At 52.8% G+C, this 22,104-nt stretch overlaps 1 protein-coding gene across 3 annotated transcripts in view; it reads right to left on the minus strand.

Moving 5' to 3' along the window:
* Positions 1–3,454: 3,454 nt before the first annotated feature.
* Positions 3,455–22,104, minus strand: part of SSUH2 (ssu-2 homolog) — a 28,054-nt gene continuing 9,404 nt past the window's right edge. Inside the window, exons 2-12 of one of the 3 annotated variants that reach the window (XM_035725782.1) lie at positions 21,420–21,518; positions 20,950–21,031; positions 19,243–19,372; positions 17,950–18,010; positions 16,763–16,887; positions 15,674–15,736; positions 13,910–13,995; positions 12,460–12,552; positions 11,933–12,038; positions 10,082–10,189; positions 3,455–5,798 (exon numbers count right to left, since the gene is read on the minus strand). In XM_035725782.1, the coding sequence (XP_035581675.1) occupies positions 5,652–5,798; positions 10,082–10,189; positions 11,933–12,038; positions 12,460–12,552; positions 13,910–13,995; positions 15,674–15,736; positions 16,763–16,887; positions 17,950–18,010; positions 19,243–19,372; positions 20,950–21,031; positions 21,420–21,518 (1,100 nt within the window). In that variant the 3' untranslated portion in view covers positions 3,455–5,651. Of the gene's footprint in view, positions 5,799–10,081; positions 10,190–11,932; positions 12,039–12,459; positions 12,553–13,909; positions 13,996–15,673; positions 15,737–16,762; positions 16,888–17,949; positions 18,011–19,242; positions 19,376–20,098; positions 20,122–20,949; positions 21,032–21,419; positions 21,519–22,104 lie in introns of those variants that run through there. The other 2 variants (XM_027582174.2, XM_027582175.2) reach the window with 2 other exon arrangements.

Consider the following 22,104-nt stretch of genomic DNA (forward strand, 5'->3'; position numbering starts at 1 on the left):
ATAAAGACAAGTAGCAACCCTCTCCTCCAGGTTGGAGACCAAGGTAGAAAGAGGGAACCCCTATAGCTGGATGTCCCGGAACCCTTTAGCTCCAGACAAAATACAGGAGAACTATCAACTGGCCAGAGCACCAGTAGACAGAACATTCATAGTGCCTTCTTATCTATAATAATTTTTCACTCTGAGAAATAATGAGAAAACAAGCTCACATCAAGGATTTAATTCTCTTAAAAAAAAAAAAAAAAAGTTTCCAGGAGTATCCTGTGGTCTGTTAGAGATGTAGGCCATCTCCCAGAACATTATGAGATACTCTGGCCTCACCATGTTCAAGTGGGCACCAAGCCCCTGGAGGCTCAAGGTGAAGAGGGGGCAGGCATCAGGGGAGGGCTCCGGGACCCCACCCATACCTCGATGTCACAGCAGTTCCACTTGATCTGTGAGCAGTGTTTAAATATCTGTGCCCCACATAAGATTTTATTTGAGGGAGAAGGAAAGGGTGCCATAAAAAAGAAAAGGAAAAAGGGATCTAACCAACTTTTCATGGTACGAAAAGCAAACTGAAGCCCAAGAGATGAAAAGACTTTACTCAGCACCACACAGCTACTGGAGACTGGAATTAAGATGCAATATTCTTTGTGTTACATCCATATCCTGAACCTTCATTCAGTCACTGAGTCACACTTGGTAGTATTTACTAAGAGCATATTACTGCGGGTAACCGAGTGATGAGCAACACCCAGTCCTGCCGTGGGACCGGTGGGTGGGCCAGCGTGGGGGTAGATACAGGTCAAAGCACGGAGAAAATACACCTGTGATTTCTGCGGAGATCCCAGCTCTGAGGAGGGGCGGCCGGATCTGGCCCAAGCTGAGGGTGAGGAGAAACACCTCTGGGGTAGGGATGGATGAGCTGAGCTGCAGGATGAAGAAAGGGGGGTCTGGCGGGAAAGAGAGCTCTCACAGTCACTGTGGCACCTGAGGCTTGGCTCATCATCACCCAGAGAGGCCCTGGGACAACCGCTCAAGTACTGCCCCCCCCAAAGGCGTTTCCTTCAGGCAGGACACAGCCCCTCCCCGGCACTGAGCTCGGCACACCTCACCCCTTTCCAACCCACCCTGCCAAGCAAGCAGTGGCATCCCCTTCTCCCAGGTAAGGAAGCAGGCTCTTGCCAGGTGAGTGGAATGGCTGTGTCCCATGGCTGATAACAGGCAGGGCAGGAGTTTCATCTGAGAGGTAGATGACCCCACACCCAGGCCCTCTCCTGGACCGCTGAGCCCTCAGTGTGCGCAGACGGAGCCTGGAACTTTGCCGGGAGCCGGCGGGGTCCAAGCCACTGCAGACAGAAGGGTCTCTGCTGCTGAGCAACAGAACTCCACTTGGGTTGTCTGTCCTGACTGTGAAGGAAACGGTTCTCTCATCAGTCTCCATATCAAGGGCTGCACATGACCTAGAAACTGAAGTTGGCTGTGGGTTCAACAAGCTAACCACGTGATGAAGGCCAGGTCCTGGGAACTCCAGAGAAATGACAGGGACCTGGAGTGAAGGGAGGAAAACCAGGTCGGGGAGGAAGTCCCTCCTGCCTTCTAAGCAGTATCCTCCCCATCTGGCAAACACACACACACACACACACACCCACATGCGCATGTGCACACTCCCCCATGCACACACAAGCACACATATACCCTCTCTGATTCCAGGGCCGTTAGGCCTCCCCTGAGACCAAGATCAGTCCAAATTGTTATTTTAATAGCCAAACTGCAGAGGTGTAGCAGCCCTACAACCCCAGCAAACACAGGGAGGGAGGGGCAGGGCTGAGGCAGGGAAAGGACCTAGCCCCAGTCTCGCCTCTCTGGCTTAAGATGTCATTTGGGGCAAAGTACATAGAAAACTCCTGAACACCATCCCTGGATAAACTCAGCACTTTCTGTCTGTACCTCTAATGGGCAGGTGCCCAGCTTCCAGGGCCCTTTCTGATAGCCCCAGGCTGAGCCCAGCTTGAGGGGAGGGGTACCATGTGACCTAGGCTGGCCTACTGAGTCACTGCCTTCACTGGTCAGTGATTGGTTCAAGGACGGGCATGTGACCTAAATGAGCCACTGAGAACCCTCCCTGGGATCTCTGTGGGAGTTTCTTTGGCCAGTTAGCTTGCAAAGGGGTTACTGAATTCATATGATGAAATTCCAGGATGCTGGTAGCTGTCTTATTGCCAAGGTAGGGAAAGCTTGCCTGAGAACAAAAGGAAAAGGGAGAAAAGCAGATAGGAAAGGTAGAGGGCGGGAGGGCTGGGGAGACCACGTTGGAATGAAATCCTTCAAATCCCTGGATCCAGCTATACCTGAAGCTCATGATGACCTTTATTAAGGGATAAGAACTAATCAATGACCTTTCCTGCTGAAGTCAATTTGAGTCTCCGTCACCTGTAATCACTACTTGGGTCTCAGGTATCCTCACCTTCTAAAGCTACCTGAGTCATGTCCATGCTTACATTTCCCTCTGCATACATTCTCTCCTACTATCCTGTAGTCTTAGGGCAGAGTCTGCCAATCTCTGTGAAACCCTCACAAAGCCCAGCATGGTTCTGGCCACCTGGCAGACTAACCATCAGTGACTAGTGAGGAACAGAGCTAGTGTTCTCCTTTGGCAGAGCAATAAGGAAAAAGCAAATCAGGGGCGCCTGGGTGGCTCAGTCCTTAAGCATCTGCCTTCAGCTCAGGTCGTGGTCCCAGGGTCCTGAGATCCAGCCCTGCATCGGGCTCTCTGCTCCGCAGGAAGCCTGCTTCTCCCTCTCCCACTCCCCCTGCTTGTGTTCCCTCTCTCGCTGTGTCTTTCTCTGTCAAATAAATAAATAAAATCTTTAAAAAAAAAAAGAAGAAGTAAAAGCAAATCACTGGAGTCCGATGTTCTTTTAAAATGAAATAGAATTTAGACCAGAGCCACAGGCCGTGGTGGCCGGTGTTGGGGTCAGGGCTGTCCTGTGTTCTACTCTCTCTCCCCCAGTGACTTCAACTAGGTTTAGGCCTACACACTACCAGCTAACTCAGCCCTGGGATGACAGAAAGAGGCAGAAATAGAAAATTAAGTCATATCCTGGCTGCAGCGAAGGCCATAAAAATAGGTTACACTACAGGGAAAAACACGCAAGAGTTATGAAACGGCTGGAGGATCCGGGATTTATTTGGGACTTCTGCCAGAACCAAGGGGACTAAGGGCCCTGGGGCTAGTGACCCCCTGGTGCTGAACAGGAACAGTGTCCCTTTGGCCCCACTTTATTCCCGCTGGATTTTCTGTGTTCACACATCAAGAGCAAGTACAGGTCACCAAGCCACAACCTTACCGTACTTGAGGTTCCTTTTTTTTTTTTTTTTAATCCCAAAATGACACTCGGGTATAGTCCACTTACATACCATGTTTTTAAAAAACAACAAACAAACACAAAAGCAGTTTAATGCCCAAACGGAAAGAGAACAGAGAAATGAGAAGAAAGTAACATTTTACTGCACGTATTTCCGGTTGTGATGCTCAGGCAGGACGGCGTGAGGGGCTGTAACGAAGTCGTCAGGGAGTTACGAGTTTGGACTTCAGGAAGTGAGAGGACCTGAGCAATTCCTAACCATACGGGAAAATCAAAGAGCAGAGCTGACCGGTAAGTGAGGGTGAGCACTGCAGTCAGCAGTCCCCGCTGAGGTTCTGGTAATGAAGTTCTCGGTGAAGGTCAGCGGCGGATCTGCAAGTCGTGGAAGACGTGAAACAGGCTTCACTGTGCAGAGTGGTAGCCAGCTAGCTTTCCTGTTCTATGTCCACCAAATGCCAGGAGTGTCACTTCCAGTCACTGCAACAACCCAAAACCCTGCCTGCCCCCAGGGGGCAGCAGCATCCCGGGTGAGCCCCACAGAGGTGGGCTGTAGAGACACCAGGGTCGGAAGTGCTGGCCTCCCAGACTTGAGCACTGCAGAGCTCCAGGAGGAAGCGGAGGAAGGGAGTCTCTTAGTATTCTCTCTCTGTCTCCCCTGCCACCACCAGGCTCCGTCCCCAGGCGCCAGAGAGCCAGGCAAGGCAAGGACGAACCTCATCCCGCCCTCAGCCTCCCCCACATGCGGAGCGTGTGGCATTGGCTAGGGTCAGCCGGCGTGGGAGGCAAAGTCTGAGCCTGGAAGGTTGGCCAGGACCGGGTGACTCAGCCTCCTGGTTCACATCCCTTTGCTTCTCAATTTCCCTTGTCTTCCATGCAGCCCCAAGGGAGCGGGACACCCCTCCAAATGCTGATGCTCTTGTAAGCAAGACCCCACCAGTAATTTGGCCAGACTCAGGGGTACAGCAGCAACCGAATGGGATATGGGGAATCCTGGGGCAGGGGTGTAGCAGGTGAGGGTGCAAGTGCTCATTTGCATATCATTTGTCAACAATGCCCTGGAGGGTGGCCTCAGACTTCCCAAGCTTCCCTCAGCAAGGCCTGTTATGTCCACATCCTCCCAAACCAAGGGGGACAGGGGCTGCAGGCCAGCAAGAGCTTGGGGAACAAGGGGGCATAGCCTGGCCCTCTCAGTGTGTAGCAATCCCCTTCCAGGTGGGGTGCAGTTGGAATAAGATGACAGGGGCCTCTGGTTACCCCCAACCAGGTGCACAGTGGCCCAGCTGGCCCCCAAAGCAGACTGGGCATTCAGTCGACAGAGCATCCCCTGCACCCACCCAGCCTTGCTGCACAAAGTGGGAGTTCATGCACATGACTGGGTGCACAGGACACCCAGTTCAGGTTCTACTAATGAGCAGGTTCTAAGGTCGGCAGGTGATGTAAGAATCTACATATCTCCAGAGTCACTCTCCAAAACCTACCCCTGCACATGCACCGTGTTAGAGACCAGCGCATAGACCTGCAGTTTATCCAACACGGCAGCTTTGTTCTCCAGCTTGGAAACAGATCTCTATTTCTTCAATTGGGGTGTGCATGACGGCTGCTTACCCCGAGAGGTGCCACATGGTGAGGAAGCCCAGGCCGCATGGAGAAGTGGCCTGCAGGTGTCCCAGCTGACAGCCACCATCCACGGTCAGACCTCTGGGTGAACCAGCCTTCCGATGATCTGAGCCCCCTGCTCTTGAGCCACCCCAGCCTTCACATCTCCCAGGTGAGACCCCAGACATCACAGAGCAGAGATAAACTACCTCCACTGTGTCTGCATCTGAATTCCTAGCCCACAGAATAGGGGGTAAATTTTGTTCTCGATGCCTAAGAGCACTGTGTGGTGCACATTAAGAGGCAGCCAGTTTGTAGGATAGCTCTACACATCTGAGCCATTTGCTCAGCTTAGCAAATGGCTCACACTAGCAGCAGCACAGCAGAACAGAGACAAGCCAAGGGAGAGGCAAAATCTAACCACAAGCTCCATCGGGGCAAGACGTTAGCTTGGAGACCAGAGGCATGGCCCCACCCGCTTAAATTATTTGTTCCAAAAAAATGGGTGTAGCTGAACTCTCATAGGTTAAACACATGACAGATCCCACCAGAGGAACTCTGGAAAGACCTGTGGCTTGACAGATGATAAGCTGGATTGTCTAGAAGGACACACCGGGGTTTGTATAGGATTGTCCAATGTAGCCATTGACGAGTAAACTCTGGGACCTCATTTGTCCTCCTGGCTCCGGAGATGGCTGGGCCGCGTCAGATGATGGTACAACCACAGCAGTACCGCTCGGGGTAATCGACCACATACACTCTGTGGTCCGTGCCATAGATATAGTAGACATAAGTCTGTCCTTGGTACCAGTAATGCACTTCTGTGAGGGGGATCAGCTCGATGGTCTGGCGCTAGGGAAACAATTGGCCAAGAAAAACTTCAGTGTTCTATTCACGTCACTTGCCTGCTCAAGAACCTTCAGTAGCTCCTTACTTCCTAGGAGATGAAGTTCACGCTCTGGAGTTGGCATTATGGCTCCCATGTGCCTTCCTAGGTGTGTCTCCTACTACACTCCTTCACACACACTAAGCTCTGGTCCAAATGGACTTCTCAGCTTTGGCCACCATCTGATGATATGTTTCACAAAGTGGGGGCACAGTCATCCCCAGGGGCGTCCCAGGATGTATGGTAGGCTACCAGCCAAATGGGACATCTTTCAGAAGCATTACTTTTTAGATGGGGAGGAAGGGCAGAGAAAGGTGGAAGATAAAGCCATTTTAAGCATTTCTATATTAATACAGCCATGGAGATATTAGGGAGTCGATTATACAATTTGAATTAAATTTTAAGGTAAAACAATGACACCAAAGAAATTCCAAAATCTGGTGGTCCGCTTCAGGTTTTTCTTTTCTCAGGACTCTCCCTCCCTCACCATGGTCTTGCATTGACCTTCCTTGGAGAGAGGTCTTTCTCAAACCCTCGCTCTCTTTTAGAAATGGAGAAACTGAGGCCCGTGGGCTCATGGAATTTCAGGTTTGGAAGACCATCCAGGTCAAGCCCTGTGTGTTTAATGCTCAAATCTCCTCCCAGCACCACCCCGTACCTAAGAGCCTGGGGCACTCACTGCCCCCAGCAGAGGGGTCCTAAAGCCCCTCGTGCTCCGACCCCTTCTCTGAGCAGTTACTCTACAACCTTCCCAAACTGTGGGACCCTGACTGGAATGCGGCAGACCACCTTGGGAGGAGAACACTGGCATCCTACTGAAACACACACCTCCCTCAGCCTCGGGTGCTGCTGTGTTAGGGACAGCTACATACAGCTGACGTAGGAAAGCTACTCCCCATCGCTGAAGCTGAGCTTCCTTGGGCACGTCCCGTGGTCCAGGGTCTGCATCAAAACCCCAAAGTTCTTCTGCACAAGATGCTTCTTTGTCCCAGACTTACATCTATGGGGTCCCCAAGCCCAAAGGGAGATGGTGTAGACAGCCCAGGATTAGACCCTCTGAGGGTCTAACTTCAGGAAGTTCCATTCCTTGGGAACAGTTCCAAGTCCTCTTGCAGTAGGTGATGGTCCAGAGGCCACCGGGGAAAGGGAAACAAGCCGGGCAGGGGATTTTGAGAAGCAGGCTCCCCACTGCACGGGAGGGGCAGCTGAAGGGCAGTGTGATATTGTGGCAGGAAGAGGGGATTCAGAGTCAAGAAGTACCTCTTCCACGAAGGTCCCTGCATGATTTTGCACTTGCTTGTTCTAGGAAACGGGGATAAAAGCTTCTATACCACAGAGTTGCTGAGATCACCAAATGAGATCCGGGGACTTCCTGTATGCCAGAAAGTGGTGTCTAAGTGATAATTTTGGAAATCAAAGGCAGAAGACCCCTCTTTGATATTTTGTTATGGAGGACACAAAATGGACACCAAGAGACAAGAAAAGATGGGAGCCCACATGACTGCTCTGAGTGCCTGGGCAGCAGGATTCTTTCCGACCTTTTCTACCAGGATCAAAAGGGACAACAATACCACCCCCTCCAGCCTCCATTTGCTTCTGATTCAAAAGGCTACAGACTGGTTAGGACATCAGCTGCCATCAAGTGGCTGCCTTGTAATCAGCCACGGATCTGTTGGCACACCTTGGTCACCCTCCAGGATGAGCAGTTTCCAGGTCTAAGAGCAACGGGGGTTGCGGGGGGGGGGGGGCATGGTGTCATGACAGGTGTGTGCTCAGGCTGACTCAACTCGCTAACTTCTCAATCCTGAGCAAAATATCAGCATGCATCTTTGTCTACAAATGCAGGACCAAAAAGATTCATAGAAGAGCCCTTTTCTCCCATGGCACTCTCTTTTAACAAAATCCGCCCACCTGCCCCTTGTTTACCCTTCCCCGCTCCGGGACTGGTTCACAGGGTGTTTGTGTTGCCCAAGACAGGACTGTCCTGTAGGGGAGAGGCCCCGAAGATCCAGGCCTGTCACAGACACACCGTGTGGTCTCAGGCAGCTCACTTCCCCTATTCAGGCTCAGTTGCCCCAGCTGCCAAATCAAGGGCTCAAAATCAGATGGTCTCAGAAGTAAAAGAATCCCAGAATAACTGCAAGTGTCTGCAAGCTGCTAAAATCAGGCCCTTATCTTCTTCCCATTCCCGGAGTCAATACCCCAATGTTGGGGGCTCTTTGTGTGACCCACACCATTAATACTAGTGAGGCAAGAGCAAAGTCCCACAGGGATGATGCTCTGGGGGCTTCCGTGGACACTGTTCTTGTCTCACTCACATTCCTGCACATCTGCTTCTTCTCTGCTACTCACAGCCCATCGTTCTTCTGCAGGGTACTGTCCTTGAGATACAGAACGCCCCTCGCACACAGAGAGCACAACCAAACAACACGAGGCCAGCCTCCTCAGCCCAGGCACACCGTTGCTGAGGTGTAACTGGTGCTCAGAGCTCCTGTGGGATGGGGCAGTGACCCGATCCTTACCACACTGCGCCCTTCTGTGACCCCTGCCTCTCTGGCTCTGCCCCGCACCTCCTTGACAGGTTTCTCCTGGGAGCCCTTTCTTCATAAATGTCCTGCACACAAGCTCTCGTCTCGAAGCTGCTTCTGCAGACCCCAACCTAAGGCACCGTCCAACCCAGCTTATTCTACAGATGAGGACACTGAGGCCCTAAGAAGGAAGAGCGTGGCTTGGAGCCACAAGCATGTGCCAGAGCTGACAAGCGGGTGCCAACTTGGGACGGGAACTGTCCCTGCGGTGTGTCTGGCCCCAGATCCCCCTCAGCGGAGACCCCGGTAAACCTGCACTGGCTTTCAAGGAGTGGTGTGTGTATCTTGAACACAGTGAGTAGCAACATTTGGCTTGGAGCTAGGAAGTGGGTTCTGCTCCTGGGCTCTTCCACTAAGCAGCTGTGTGATTTTAGGTAAATTACTTCCACTCCCCGAGCTTCCTCTGATTTACTGGAAACGTCATGGGTTGGGGCTAGGCAGGGGTAGCCAACGACAGCCCACAGGCTGGAGCCAACCCGTCAGCCCATGTAGTATTCCTAGTGTTTTCAAATTTTTGTTCTCAATATTGAAAAATTGGAAGGTTCCATATAAAAATCTGGAGTCTCAGAAGGTCTGAAACCGCTGCCCTTTCGCCTACACAAAGATGAGTGGTGGCCCACCCCTTTGGATAAGGCGGCTCTCCCACCCATGTTACCACCCCGTTGGTGGCAGGCCTTTGAGTTTGCAGTGCCCCAAATCCGTGATTTCTGAGGCCCATTGCTGCTCCAAGATGGTCATCATTACTTTTTAATTAAGTGCATCCTTCTCTCCCCTGCAGACAGGGGAGGCGTGCAGAAGAGAAGGCGAAATACTTATTGCAAAGGGACCAGAGGGAAAAGGGACATTTTGAAAACCAGGTTCCAGGCATTTAAAGTACTGCCTCTCTACCAAAACCCAAGGTGGTACAAACACTGGTGAGAAATCGGACTTCAGGGAGGAGGAAGTAGCTGGCCCAGGACCACATTGAGACACAGGAAAACCAGGAATTAAGCCCAGTCTATAAGACTCAGGAGCTCCGGCGCTGGCCATTCCCTGGCCAAACCCCCAGCTCCCCCCGGCACCCCCCCCCCCCCCCGCCACCTGCTGCCATGACCACTCAAAGCTGCAACGGGCACCACCGCCACCTAGTGGCCATCCCAACACAGCACCAAAGCAGCTAGGCCTGAAGCCATCCCTGCCCACGACAGAAAGTGCTCCTGAGGGGCAGGACTCTGGGTTCCAGACTTGCCTATGACCCCGAGTCTTGAACTTTCCCTCTCCCTCTCTGAAGATTCTAACCCACGGGGTTAGAGTCAAAATCACGCTGAGCCGCAGTCCTGCTTGAAACCCTACAATAAATAGCTTCCCGTTGCTCTCATCTTAATCTCTACGTCCAGTGGTCCTGCCTGCCCCTGAGGCCCCACACTGCTCTGCTCTCTGCTCTCTGGACACATGGGCCTCTGGTCAGTCTCTAGTACTCCCCCCCCACCCCACCCCCCTTCCTAAGCCAGGGCTCCTTTCCTCCACCATTCCCCTAGCTGGTGCCTTCCCTCCCTTCTCTGGAGGGGGCCCTCCAGCAAAGGGAACAGACATTCCTTCATGTGACCAGAGGGCCAGCACCCTCCGAGCCCTAGTCCCACCCCAGAAGCCTCCCAACAGCCCCCAGTCCCCACCCCACTCACCTGCTGCAGGACTCGGGCCCGGGAGGCCAGGGCAGCGCTGTGCTCGGCAATGCCCCTCTGGGAGGCCAGAGAGATCTCCCGCAGTGGGAAATCCACAATGGGGTACACCTGCAGGAGAGATGCAGCCCACCTCGCTGGCCTGAGGCTGTCAGCACCTGGAGCCTTGCAGCTCTGATTCACAGGGGCGGGAAAATGAGCCCAGACAGGGGAGGGCCCGAGTGGTTGGGGATTGTTTAACCTCCTTTGATTACGCACCAAGAAAGGGGGGCTGTGGACTGAGCACTCCTTCACCTGCAGCCCACTCTCTCACCCAGCACCCCTCTGCTGCTGTCTGACTCGGGTGGGGGGTGGGGCTTCCTAAGGGGCGATGCCCCAGCTGAGCCAGACTGACTGGGGCAAAGAAAGGAAGCTGAGGATTATTATTCCGACATAAAAAAGCAGGAAACCTTGCCAGTTTTGACAACATGGATGGACACTGAGGCCAGTATGCTAAAGCAGATAAATCAGAGAAAGACAAATACTGTATGATCTCACTTACACGTGGGATCTAAAAAATAAACAAACTCATAGATTCAGAAAGAGATTGGTGGTTGTAGGGTATGAAATGGGAGAAGGGGGTAAAAAGGTACAAACATAGTTATAAAATAAGTAAGTCCTAGGGATGTGATTGATATACGTGGTGACTGCAGTTAATAGTACCGTGTTGTATATTTGAAAGCTGCTCAGAGTCTAGATCCTAAAAGTTCTCATCATGAGAAAATAAAAATTGTAAGTGTATGGCGAGGGATGTTAACTAGACATCGTGGTGATCATTTCACAACACATACAAATATTGAATCACTGTGCTGTACAGCTGGAAATAATGTATGTTATTATGCCTCAATTTTTAAAAATACATACTATAAAGTGAAAGAAAGCCAATCTGAAAAGGCTACTTACTGTAAAAAAAAGAGAGAGAGAGAGAGAGAGAGAGAGAAAAGAAAAAGGAGGCCGAGTACCTGACCCTCTTAGAGAAAACAGGCCCTTTCAGACGTCCAAGGCTTCTTGGCCAAGTTCCCTGCCAAGGCCTACAGCAGAGGTTGGCAAATCTCCTCTATAAAGGGCCACACAATAACTATTTTAGGCTCTGTAGGCCATAGGGTCTCTGTCTCAACTACTTGACTCTGCCCTTGCAGCAGAAAAACAGCCACAGACAATATGTAAACAAACAGGCATGGCTGTGTTCCAATAAAACTTTATTTACAAAAGCAGGCCAAGGGCCAAGAACCACTGGCACGTCTCATGTCTTAGCTCCTTGCTCTGCACAACTCACATCCCTCCTGTCCCACTGCCCTCTGCTGTTCCTCAAGGCCTCCCTCTGCAGCTCCCTCTGCTGGACACCTTGGCTCCAGAGCCCACAGGGTCCACTCCCCCACTGCACTATTCGGGTCTTTGCCTGGTGTCACTTCCCAGCCCCCAGCTGAACCCACACCCATTCCTGTCTCTTTCCCTGCTTGCATGTTTTCCGTGACCCTTACCACCATCTGACATTGGGGTGAAATATTATTACCTTCTCCCTCACCAGACTATGAGATCTATGAGGGCAAGGGTTTTGTTTTACGGTATCCCCAGGCCTACAACAGTGCCTAGTATGAGAGGAGGGTCTCAAGGTTTGTGTCAGGGTGTGGAGGGAGGAAGGGAGGGGTCGAGCATGTGGAATTCGAGAGAGAACTGGCCCCCCTTGGTCCCAGCAGGTTCTCCCCTGCTCAGCAGCACTGTTCCTGCCCAGCCTGTCTTTCCATGAGAAGCAGCCCTCAAGGGGCGGGGGGAGAACCCAGGTTCCCTTGTGATGGCCTTGGAAGCCCTCCTTACCATGGTGCTTTCATCCTTAAAGAGGCTTTCTCCTTTGGCTTTAGCAAGGAGCTCCCCAGGGCAATTCAGTCGGTGCTCAGACATGAACTCAAACAGGCTGTTTTTCCTGGAAGTGGAGAGGGTGAGGAACGGAGTACCCGGTGCGTGGGGTGAAGAACCCAGGCTGGAGGGCTTGCATTCCTACCGCTGGGACCTCGGGCAAGCTCCTTAGCATCCTCATCTGTACCATGGGAAACCGGTAAAGTACCGACAGCTCTGTTCTATTACCTCATTCGGTCCTCACCTGTGAAGTGCTTCGTGCGGTGCCCCACAGGAGAACCCCGCAATGCCTGGGGGCCTCCCCTGACACGGGGATTTCAGACCCAGGGGCCTCTCCCCTCCCCAAGGCGCCTGAAGCCCTTTTCTTCCAGCACAGGTCCCTGCACTGTGAAAGCCCCAGCCAAGTGGAGCTTCTCTGTAGAAACCAGTCCAGGCCACATCCCCCAGCCACCCCCACTGGGCCACAGCGTTGAGACACTGCCACATACCACACGATGACCAGCTGGATGAAGTGCAACAGTTTCTTCTCCCCCTTGCAGGTGGCACAGGTCTTGTTGCCCCTCCCTGAGCACGTGCTGCACCTGAGAGGGGCACATGGTCAGTACCATGTGGGTAGTCGGCGGGGGGGGGGGGCTGGCAGCTCCTCGAGGGCTCACCCCAAATCCTTCCTCATAGAGGTGGACTAAGGTGAGCCTCAATTGCTTCCACCTGCCCACCGTCTAGACCTCCTGCTTCTGGTGGCAATGCCCCAGTTTCCCTTTGGAGACCACCCTTTTCCCACTCTGACCACCTGGATTGTGGGCTTGCCCCCACCCCTTCTATGACCAGCTTGGGACCTGGGCTTGGCCCATCAGCTTATTCCATCTGTCCGGCCACAGGGGCTGGCACAAAGATGAGTACACGACCCTGGTGAGTGCAATGAGATCTGCCCTCGAACTTTTTGTGAAACTATCAGCAAAGGGATATCCTTTTCAACTGAGGCTACTAAGCTTGGAGCTGTTGGTTGTCCCCTCTGTCACCACAAGAGACAGCTTGCCTGAGAATGAAGCCAACACAAAGGAAAGCAGGGTGAGGGATGGAGACAGAGTCCTGGTGACATTGTTTAAGCACCTGGATCCAGGGGAACCTGAAGCCATTCCAGAAATATAATCCTGGACTGTTCTGTTACAAGGGCAGAATTTTTTTTGTTAAGCTCATTTGAAATTGGATTCTTTCACTTGTAAACAAAAGAAACCTGAGCTTCTTTCCAAATCAAAGACCTTCTTTATCAACCACAGGTGGCAGGTCTGCCAAAGCTTTGCTCTCTGGCTTCTTAGAAGGATGGCCTGGGGCTTCAATGAACCAAAAGTATCATTAACCAACACAACTTTGAATAGTCTCACTCCTCATGGTTTCCTGTTTCCCTTTAAAGATTTATAAATACATTAAGGACATGATTTACAAAATGCAATGACCCAGTATTTGCAAAGCCCTGTGAACAGAGATGGAACTTCGTTGATTGTTTAGTCAGTCAACCAACCTTCCTTGACTCCTCCACTCAAGCCCTGCAATGAGTTATAAATAAGGGTTTGCCTAGGTCCTGATCCCCAGAGAGTTACAGATCTCACCTACAGATCTGGTTTTCTGTGTTCATTTCCCCACCATGTGAGCAGGAAGAAGTCTCCCCTCCTTCCTCCCTTCCTCTCCACAGTGCCTCATTCCTTACATCTGACCCATAGATGGCTGGATGAGTTCTAGTCTCATCTCAAAATAGCAAGCCTGGAGGAAAGCTCACCCATTCTACAAATATTTCCTGAGCACCTGCTAGGCACAGTGCTCTGGGGCACAAGAGTGATAAGACAGGACACCTGACTGCCCTCCAGAAGGGCAGACGATGAAAAGCAAGAAAGCTGGTAAGTGAGACCCCTTCACCTCGGTGCTGGGGAGACCTGCTCATACCTCCGCCGGCCAGACCCCGAGCACATCTGACACCTGCGGGACTGCTTGGCTTTGCGCTTGGCTCCGCTGCAGGATGGGCACCTCACCTGCGGACACACCAGAAGCTCAGCCCCCACTGGCCTCCCAGGGAAGAGGGGCAAAGGGCATCCTGAGACCCACTTCAAATCCCAACATGGTGACCTTGAACAAGCCACTTCCTCTCCCTGGGCCTCAGCTTCCTCAGCTGGAAGATGGGAGGGGTGAATGTTGTGTATCTTTGGGCCCCTCCAGCTGTAGCCTTCAAAGATGCTACATCCTCACATCTGTGTTTCTCCTGAGACACCATCCTCCCCTGCTCCTCTTGGATCCCCACAACCCCTGAGACTGCACCCTGACCAAATGGTCATGGCCAAAGGGACTGGGAAGAGGGGCAGGCTGGCTGAGTTGGGGATGCGGAGCTCGGTCTTGGAAAGGCCCCAAGGCTACACTCCCACAGTTGGCTCAGAGTGGACTCCGAAGACACTCCAGAAAAAGCCTGAGGGAGGAGGGTGGGGAGGAAGGAGAGCAGGGGTGGAGGGAGGAACACAAAAGACCACAGGGAGGGACTCCAAGAAGGCCCGAAGGAGGCATATGGCCGGGGTGAAGGCAGAGGTAACAGAAGGGCCCCACAGGTGGCACATGAGTAGGCGGAGGAACGTACACAGCAGGGGGAAGGTGGGCGTCCAAAGCCTGGAGGGGCAGGTGGGCAGAGAGAAGGATGGAGGAAGGCGTGGCCTAGAGAGGCAAGTGGTCAATGTGTGCCTAAAAGATCAGAGCGAAGGGGGAGAGCTGAGGACACGGGACGAGCGTGGCCTTCCTCCTGGGAGGTCAGCAGCCCTGAAGGGTTCTGAAGAGGAGGCTGATGGCTCCAGAGCCTGGCTGTGCACTTAAGGACCTGTACTAGGCTGAACAGTGTCTACCCCGTCCCCAACCACCACCACCATTTACATCCACCAGAGAACCTCAGAATGTGCCTTTATTTGGAAAGAGCCTTGGCAGGTGTCATTAGTTAAGATGAGGTCATGCTGCACTAGGGTGGGCCCTCAAAAGGACGCCTGAGGAGACCCAGGACACACGTGCAGAAGGCCATGTGACAACAGAGGCAGAGGACGGAGTGGTGTACCAAGGACTGGGGACTGCCAGAAGCTAGCAGTGTGGCTCAGGGCCTCCAGAAAGAGCCAACCCTGCTCACACCTTGATTTTGGACTTCCAGCCTCCAGAAATGTAAGAGAATAAATATCGCTTGTTTTAAGCCCCTCAGTTTGTGGTAATTTATTACAGCAGCCCTAGGGCACTAACCCAAGGCCCCCATCTATTCTGCCCCTCGAAGTCCCCTGAACTTCACCTTCTCAGACTCATCACTGGATACTACATGTGCTGGTCACCTGTCGGTCTTCCCCAAGGACAGAGGGTCCCCGATAGGAAGGCCCCCAGGTCTGAGTCCCCTTACAGGGGCCCAGCACTGAGCGAGTACTCAGTCTCAACAAATGTTTGCAGACAGATGGGAAACAGAAGAATTAAAATCATGAACCATAAACCATCGAAGTGAACAAAGGCCAGTAGTGAACGCCCAATCCAACTTTCCCATTTTACAGGTGAGCAAATGGAGGCCCAGAAAGGGAGGATGACTTGCCTCAGGTCACACTGCTAGTGGAGGAGCCCTGGGCCCCCAGCCCAGCCCTCCATCCCTGCAGGGGCCCTCCTCCCCCACGATCATTAACTCAACAGCAGCCACCCAGGACTCACCATGCCGGCCCCATGGCAGCCGCTGCATTTGTAACGCCCACGCCCATGGCATTTGTGGCATCCCTGGAAGTGAAAAGCTCTCCTTGGCTCCAGTTTCCCAAGCACCAACGCCTCCTGATTCCACCAGCCCCACACCCACCCCATGGCATCACCAGTCCCAGGCCCAGTGTGGGAAGACGGCCATTCTCACTTGCCTAGGATTCCACAGGGCCTTGAATGCCAAACCAAAGAAATCATATTACCATCTCTTCGGGGCCCCAGCCCCGTCTGTTCTCCAAGCTCCATGTCCTAACTCATGCTCCCAGGCTAAACCACAAAGGCCGGTGTCCTTGGCCCATTGACTAGCTAAGAGGTCCTTGGGAATAGAAGTCATAAAAAAAAAATGCACAGCATTTCCGTGAAGGGCAAAGAGTTAGCTACTGGAATCTAATCCCTGAATCAAAATAACCTTTCCACTCTTGAGAAAAGAATGGAACCTTCTCTGGACCTCTCAAAGTCCTCATCATCATACGACGCTACAAAAACTCAGAGGGGAAAGTTACATGCTTGAATCAAGTTCTAAAAGTGAAAATGAGAACATAATAGGAAATATCTCATCTGTGCTTTTGTAATACATTAGGTTAGCCTCGCCTCGTGTCATGATTATATTTCCAAAAAAAATGGGACAGAAGTCAAATTCTGTCCCTTTACTGACTTTGCTGAAAATCCAAATAATGTTTAAGCTGTATTTTATATCTGTTTCATTCATCACTTCAGCTGTTTACTGTCAGGCAAAAATAAAAAACAAAAATAAATTAAAAACACTCAGATGGTCTAGGAATGTGAACACTCACTGTTTAAAGCTGGTGACAGTTTGATAAATGGAATCATCCTTTCGCTACGTGACTACTCCCTAATTTGCATGGAATTTTGTATGGGTCTATATTCCACACCCTGGGTTTCCTTAGAGTTCGCCTTGCTGATAGCCAAGGAATGAACCACCGGTCTGCGTTCTGGGTTTCCTTTCTAAAAAGATAAAGTTTGAGGAAATATACAGTGCCTGGGAAAGCAGCTCAGAGAGAAGGGCAAAGATGCCAACAATCACGTTACCTTGACCAGTGATGAGTGAGGGACTTGAAACTTCTTCGTATCTTCCTGAAACATCGGGGGGACCTGGACCTTGATGTCCCAAAGCCTGGGGGAGGTCCCTCTTTGTGGCCCATCCACTGACTGGTCTAATATAGAAAGGGATCATTGTAAGGCCAGTGAACAGCTGCAAGGACAAGCTTTCATTTATTTACCAAAGAGTACGGAGCCTTCACTTGACGCCAGGCATTAGGCAAGATCCTGGGCTACGGGACAGGTAGACAAGGAGCCCCTCGGAGTCCATGGTTAAGTGTTGGACTTAACCATGTGTTGGAGTTGAACAGACCTGGTTTGACTCCTGATTCTTCCACTTCCTAGCTGTGTAACTCCAGGCAAGCTACTCTACCTCTCCGACCTTCAACTCTCTTCTCTCCGAAATGAGATAAATATAGGGAACCCACCAGATAGGATGGTAGTGAAAATTAAATAGAAGGCATAGAAATGCTTAGCACCAGGCTGGCCCCTGAGAGGCATGAATAACAATAACTACCGTCACCATCGTGACCATCCCCACCTCCTCCTTTCTCCTCCCCGCTCCTCCGTTCAAGGAGATAGGACAGGGGCAACCACCCTACGAGGTCATAGGGTATGCAGAGAGCGTTGGACCAGAGTGGCATAAAGGCTCTGAAAACTCAGAAGACTGGCTCCTTCTATTGGGGAAAGTGTCAGCAGGTGAAGAAATCCTGAAAGGCTTCATGAAAGAGGTGACACAGGAGCTGAGTCTTGAAGGATGAACCAGAGTGGTCATCAGAGAAGGAAGGGCATAGGGCTCCCCAGGGAGAACCCTCAGCCTCCAAGCAGGGTTCAGCAGCAGGCGGGATGGCACAGTGAACAGGGACCCTGGGAGGCACTGGAGGTGGCCTCAAGGGCAGGCGGATGCCCAGGCACACACGCTGCCTTTGTCTGTGACCAAAGGCAAACACTAGATTTTTTTAGGTCTTTCTGCAAACCACTTCCCAGACAGGAAGGATTTGCTGAGATCAGCTCTGGAAAGTCCAAGATGAAAGCTCACCCTCTCTTTTTACAGGGGATGGGGAAACTGAGGCTGCAAGCAGAAGCGCATCTTATCCAGGGTTAGTGGCTAAGATGTGTCCTGATATTTTCCACCAGCCCCTATCAGATTTGCTCCCAATTAAACTGATTTCACTTACTAGTAAAGGGTTGAAATGTCCATTCGCTTATTCTGGATTCGGTAAAAGTCTCTAGTCGATACTACAGAGGGAAAAAAGCCCAGCATGTTCACACTCATGCCCTTTAGGAAGACAGCATTATACAAAACGAAGAAGCTTCCCACCTGCTGAGCCTCGGAGGGGAAATCGAAAGGCCCCACTCCCAGCACCATAGGCTGCTGAGGACAAGCCGGCAACAACGATTTCTGCTCCAGATACCCCCAGACGTCTGTGGGGAGATCAGTCAGCCCCAGGAAATTTCTCCTGACAGGCTCACAACTGGGGTGGTTTCAGCCCCCCATTTCTTTATACCCAGAATGCTCTACAAGGCGAGCTGTGGAGCAGCAAAATTGCCCTTTGATAGATGGAGACCGATGGAGTCTGCTTCTCCAAACGTCCTCTTCAGAGGGATTTGTGTGCCTGATGTCAAGAGCCTCCTTCTTGAGCCCATCCACAAAAATCACAAAATAGGAAGGGGTCTTGGACACCAGCTGGCTCCTCCTTTGACACTGGAGGAAACAGAGGCTCAGAGAGGTTGGTTGACTTGCCCAAGTTCACACGGCTACACAGGTACTTCTTCCCCCAGCCTCCTGTCCTAACCACTCCCTGTGAGGCTTGTGCGGTTTTGGTGGGACTGTACGCTCACCAGAGGATGGCTGTGCCAGTGACACTAGAAAGTATGGACTTAAAATCTGTCCCGTGGCCCAGTCAACGAAGACAGTGACATAGGCACCTGTTGTGGCCTCAGTACCAGATTTCCCCGGAGCTTCAGGCCCAAGGGTAATGAATTAATGATTTCTTGGCACAGATGTGACTTGGGGAACAAGGCGGGTAGATGGAGCTTTCTCAGCCCACCCCTCCTGGAAGCAGGTTAGTCGTGTGTTTAGGGATGTGGACTTTGGTGCCAGCAAACCTGAGTTAGAGTCCTAGCTCTGTCGCTTCTAGCTGTACATTTGGGGCAAGTAACTTCGCCTCTCTAAACTTCCAGTTCCTCCCGCTTGAACAGGTGACCATCATATCTACTGTGTAGGGTAGCCACTGAGGACTTCATATGACGTACATGTGATGTGCTTCCCATGATGCCCAGCACGTTCGAGCTTTTCAGTGGACCACAGACCAGAGAAGCAGCACAAAGGGCTTCAGGGTCACCCCTCTTCATATGCGCCGCCCCCCCCAGGACTCCTTTCTCCCATTTGACATCACACAAGCCACCCCCCACCCAGGACCTAATGCCTGAGGCACCCCGGGGTGCCCGCCAGGCCCAGGCCCCCTTACCCTGCAGAGAGTCTGCTGCTTGAGCTCCTGGATGACGAGGTCACCGGCAGCTGCGCGGCCATAGCAGCATTTGGAGCTCACAAAGCTGAGGAGGGCTTCCCGAGCCACTTCTTCTGTCACCATGGGGACTCTGCTGGGGACAGAGCACAGAAGCAGGGTCTCTGGAAAGGGCCTCCAGGCTCCGCCGGGCCAGCCAGCCCGCTCTTGACACAGATGGAAACTGAGGTCGGGAGAAAGGGAAGGGCCTGGCTGTGGCCCCCCATGATGGGAAAGCACTCAGGCCTCCATCTGGCTGGGGGGGGTGTCTCTGGTGCAGGGAGCTGTGTGAACAGACGCCCACAGCAGAAACACAGTTCCTTCTAGAGGACAGCAAAACTTCTTTAGCTAAAGTGCAAGGCTCATGAGAAGGGCTGAAAGAATCTCAGAACTCAAACACACACACACACACACACACACACACACACACACACATACACACGCACACACACACATTTAAACATGAATTAGGCCATTTTACAGATGAGGAAAACTGAAGTCTGTAGAAGATGTCACACAGCTAGAAGGACGCAAAGTTAGGCTAGACCCCGTGCCTGCCCTTGGAGACCTTGACCTCAGCCAGAGGAGCTGTGAGCAGGGTTCACAGGAAGACCCCGGCCGGGAGCTATCTGACTGCGGTGCCCACAAAGAGCACCGTGAGCTTGCTGGGCTGCAGCGGCTGTGGCTGTGAGGGGCGCACAACCAATGGCCGCCTCCTTGGCGCTCTCTCTGGAGGCCTCCCCGTCCTCCTAGGAAAGCCTGCCCTGAGGCCCAGCTGCCATGTCCCCTCCTAGCCACGCCCTCTCCTGCCAACACCTACGGGAAGCGGGAGTCCTCTCCTCCTTCCCCTCCCTCCCATCTTCATTTCCTTCTCCACAGCAGCCGGACTCCAAACAGTATGCCCCTCTCATGCACAGGGATGTCTCCAGCACCCTGTGCCTGGGGCATCGGGGGGCCTGCGTGCATGCAGGAGGTGTGGGGCCCAGAGTGGCCCAGAGGGCTCCACTGAGGAAGCGGGGTCTGCCCTGGGCAGGGAAGGTGGGCGGCCAGGGAGGAGAAGGGGAGGCGCTCCGGGCAGCAGTGGGGCCAGGAGCACCGGAGACTCCTTGGAGGCAGGACAGAGCCACCCAGCCAAGAGGCGGGACCCAGAAAGCGGGGCTCCACCTTCTCTCTGCACAAAGCTGGCGCTCTGCCCAGAGTCCTGGGCCCAGGGGTCAACAGACTTCTTCGGTGAAGGACTAGAGAGTAAATATTTTCAGTTTCAAGGGCTGTGCAGTCTCTGCCTCACTCACCCCCTTCTGCTGGTGTAGTACAAAAACAGTCGCAGATAGTAAGCGAACAAGTGAGAACAGAGAGCCACGCTCTCTGTGGTTCTCTGTTCTGATAAAACTTGATTTACAAAAATAGGCAGTGGGTTGGATTAGAGCCGGGGGCTACAGTTTACAACCCCTGGTCCACACTCCGGTTCTCAACCCCAGTTTGGTAGCCAAACAGCCTGGGGAGCTTGGTAAAATACACATTCCTGGCCTCTGTCCCTGGAGAATCTGATCTAGCAGGTCTGGGATCCTGAGGCCCTGGCAGGGTTGAGATCTGTGGACCCTAAAATCCCCAAGGAAGGTTCTTGGGGGGGGGCGGGCAAGGGTGACATCCTATGTGATGGCACCAGCTCACCTGTGTTCCATGAATGAGGACCAGCACCTTTGTTCCAGGGGTCTCCCGGGAGCCTCCAAAGGTGGGAAGAATATCTGCTGTCCTGGGGGAGAGGGGAGGGGTCAGGGGCTCAACAGCCTAGCTCAAAGGCACAGGTGTTTGTGGGGCGAAAGAAGGAAAGACTGGCTGAACGTGAGGCTGAATGAGACAAAGGGAAAGAGCCCCACATGCTAATGCAGCTAACGCAAGAAGAATGGTTCTCAAACCAGGATGATTCCAGTCTTCGACAGGGATATGGTCATGGAATGTTCGCGGACACAGGGCTGATGCCTCATGTCCTCCCATTCCCGCCCCCAATGGTGACAAGAGGCTTCCCAGGGCTCCCCAGAGGAGAGGCGAGCCATCCCAGCACTGGCCTGGTCCAGAGACATCTCCCCAACCAGCAGGAGCCCCAGGAAGAGGCTGCAGGAACCAAGACCTCACAGACTTACCGCCTCCTTGAAGAAGCCAGTCACAACTGGGCAGTCTCTCCAGGAGCTCGGCTGGGGGCGCCGGAGGACTCTCGGCCTCGAAGCTAAGGTCCACCACACCTGTGGGAGGAAGGCAGGCCTGAGCCTCCGGGGGGTGGCAAGGAGAGAGGGAGGGGCGGTTCACCGGGAGCTGCCAAGTGAGGCTGGGTGCGTTATTGAAAAGGCTCACAGTTTAAGCCAGTCTCACTCGGGCCCCCATCTGCAGGGCAGGCAGGGATGGGGTGGGGTGTGATAGGAGCGGCACGAATAATCCTGGTGAGAAAAACATTCGGAACGGCAACTTCTGCTTGCTGGGAACCTACTCTGTGCCAACCACCATGACAGGTGCTTTAGAAGCAGGATCGTACTCCAGGACCCCAGGGGACAGCGACTGAATTAGAGAGGCTCACACTTCTTAGACGCTTCTCTCATCAACAGACGCATCTATGTCTCCTCATCTTGGACGCGGGCAGACTTGAGACTGCTTCAAGCAAGGGAACTCTGTAGACAGAAGCCATGAAGAGACCACAGCTTCTACTTCTTGCCCTCTTGAGCCCTGAGCCGCCGTGTAAAGACATCAAGCTGCCTTAATGGGGAGTCCACATGGACAACATGGAGACCCTAAGACCACATGGAGAGAAGCCCAGCAGAGCCCAGCCTTCCCGCC

This window comes from Zalophus californianus, chromosome 1 (assembly GCF_009762305.2).
Source record: "Zalophus californianus isolate mZalCal1 chromosome 1, mZalCal1.pri.v2, whole genome shotgun sequence".
Classification (NCBI taxonomy): domain Eukaryota; kingdom Metazoa; phylum Chordata; class Mammalia; order Carnivora; family Otariidae; genus Zalophus; species Zalophus californianus.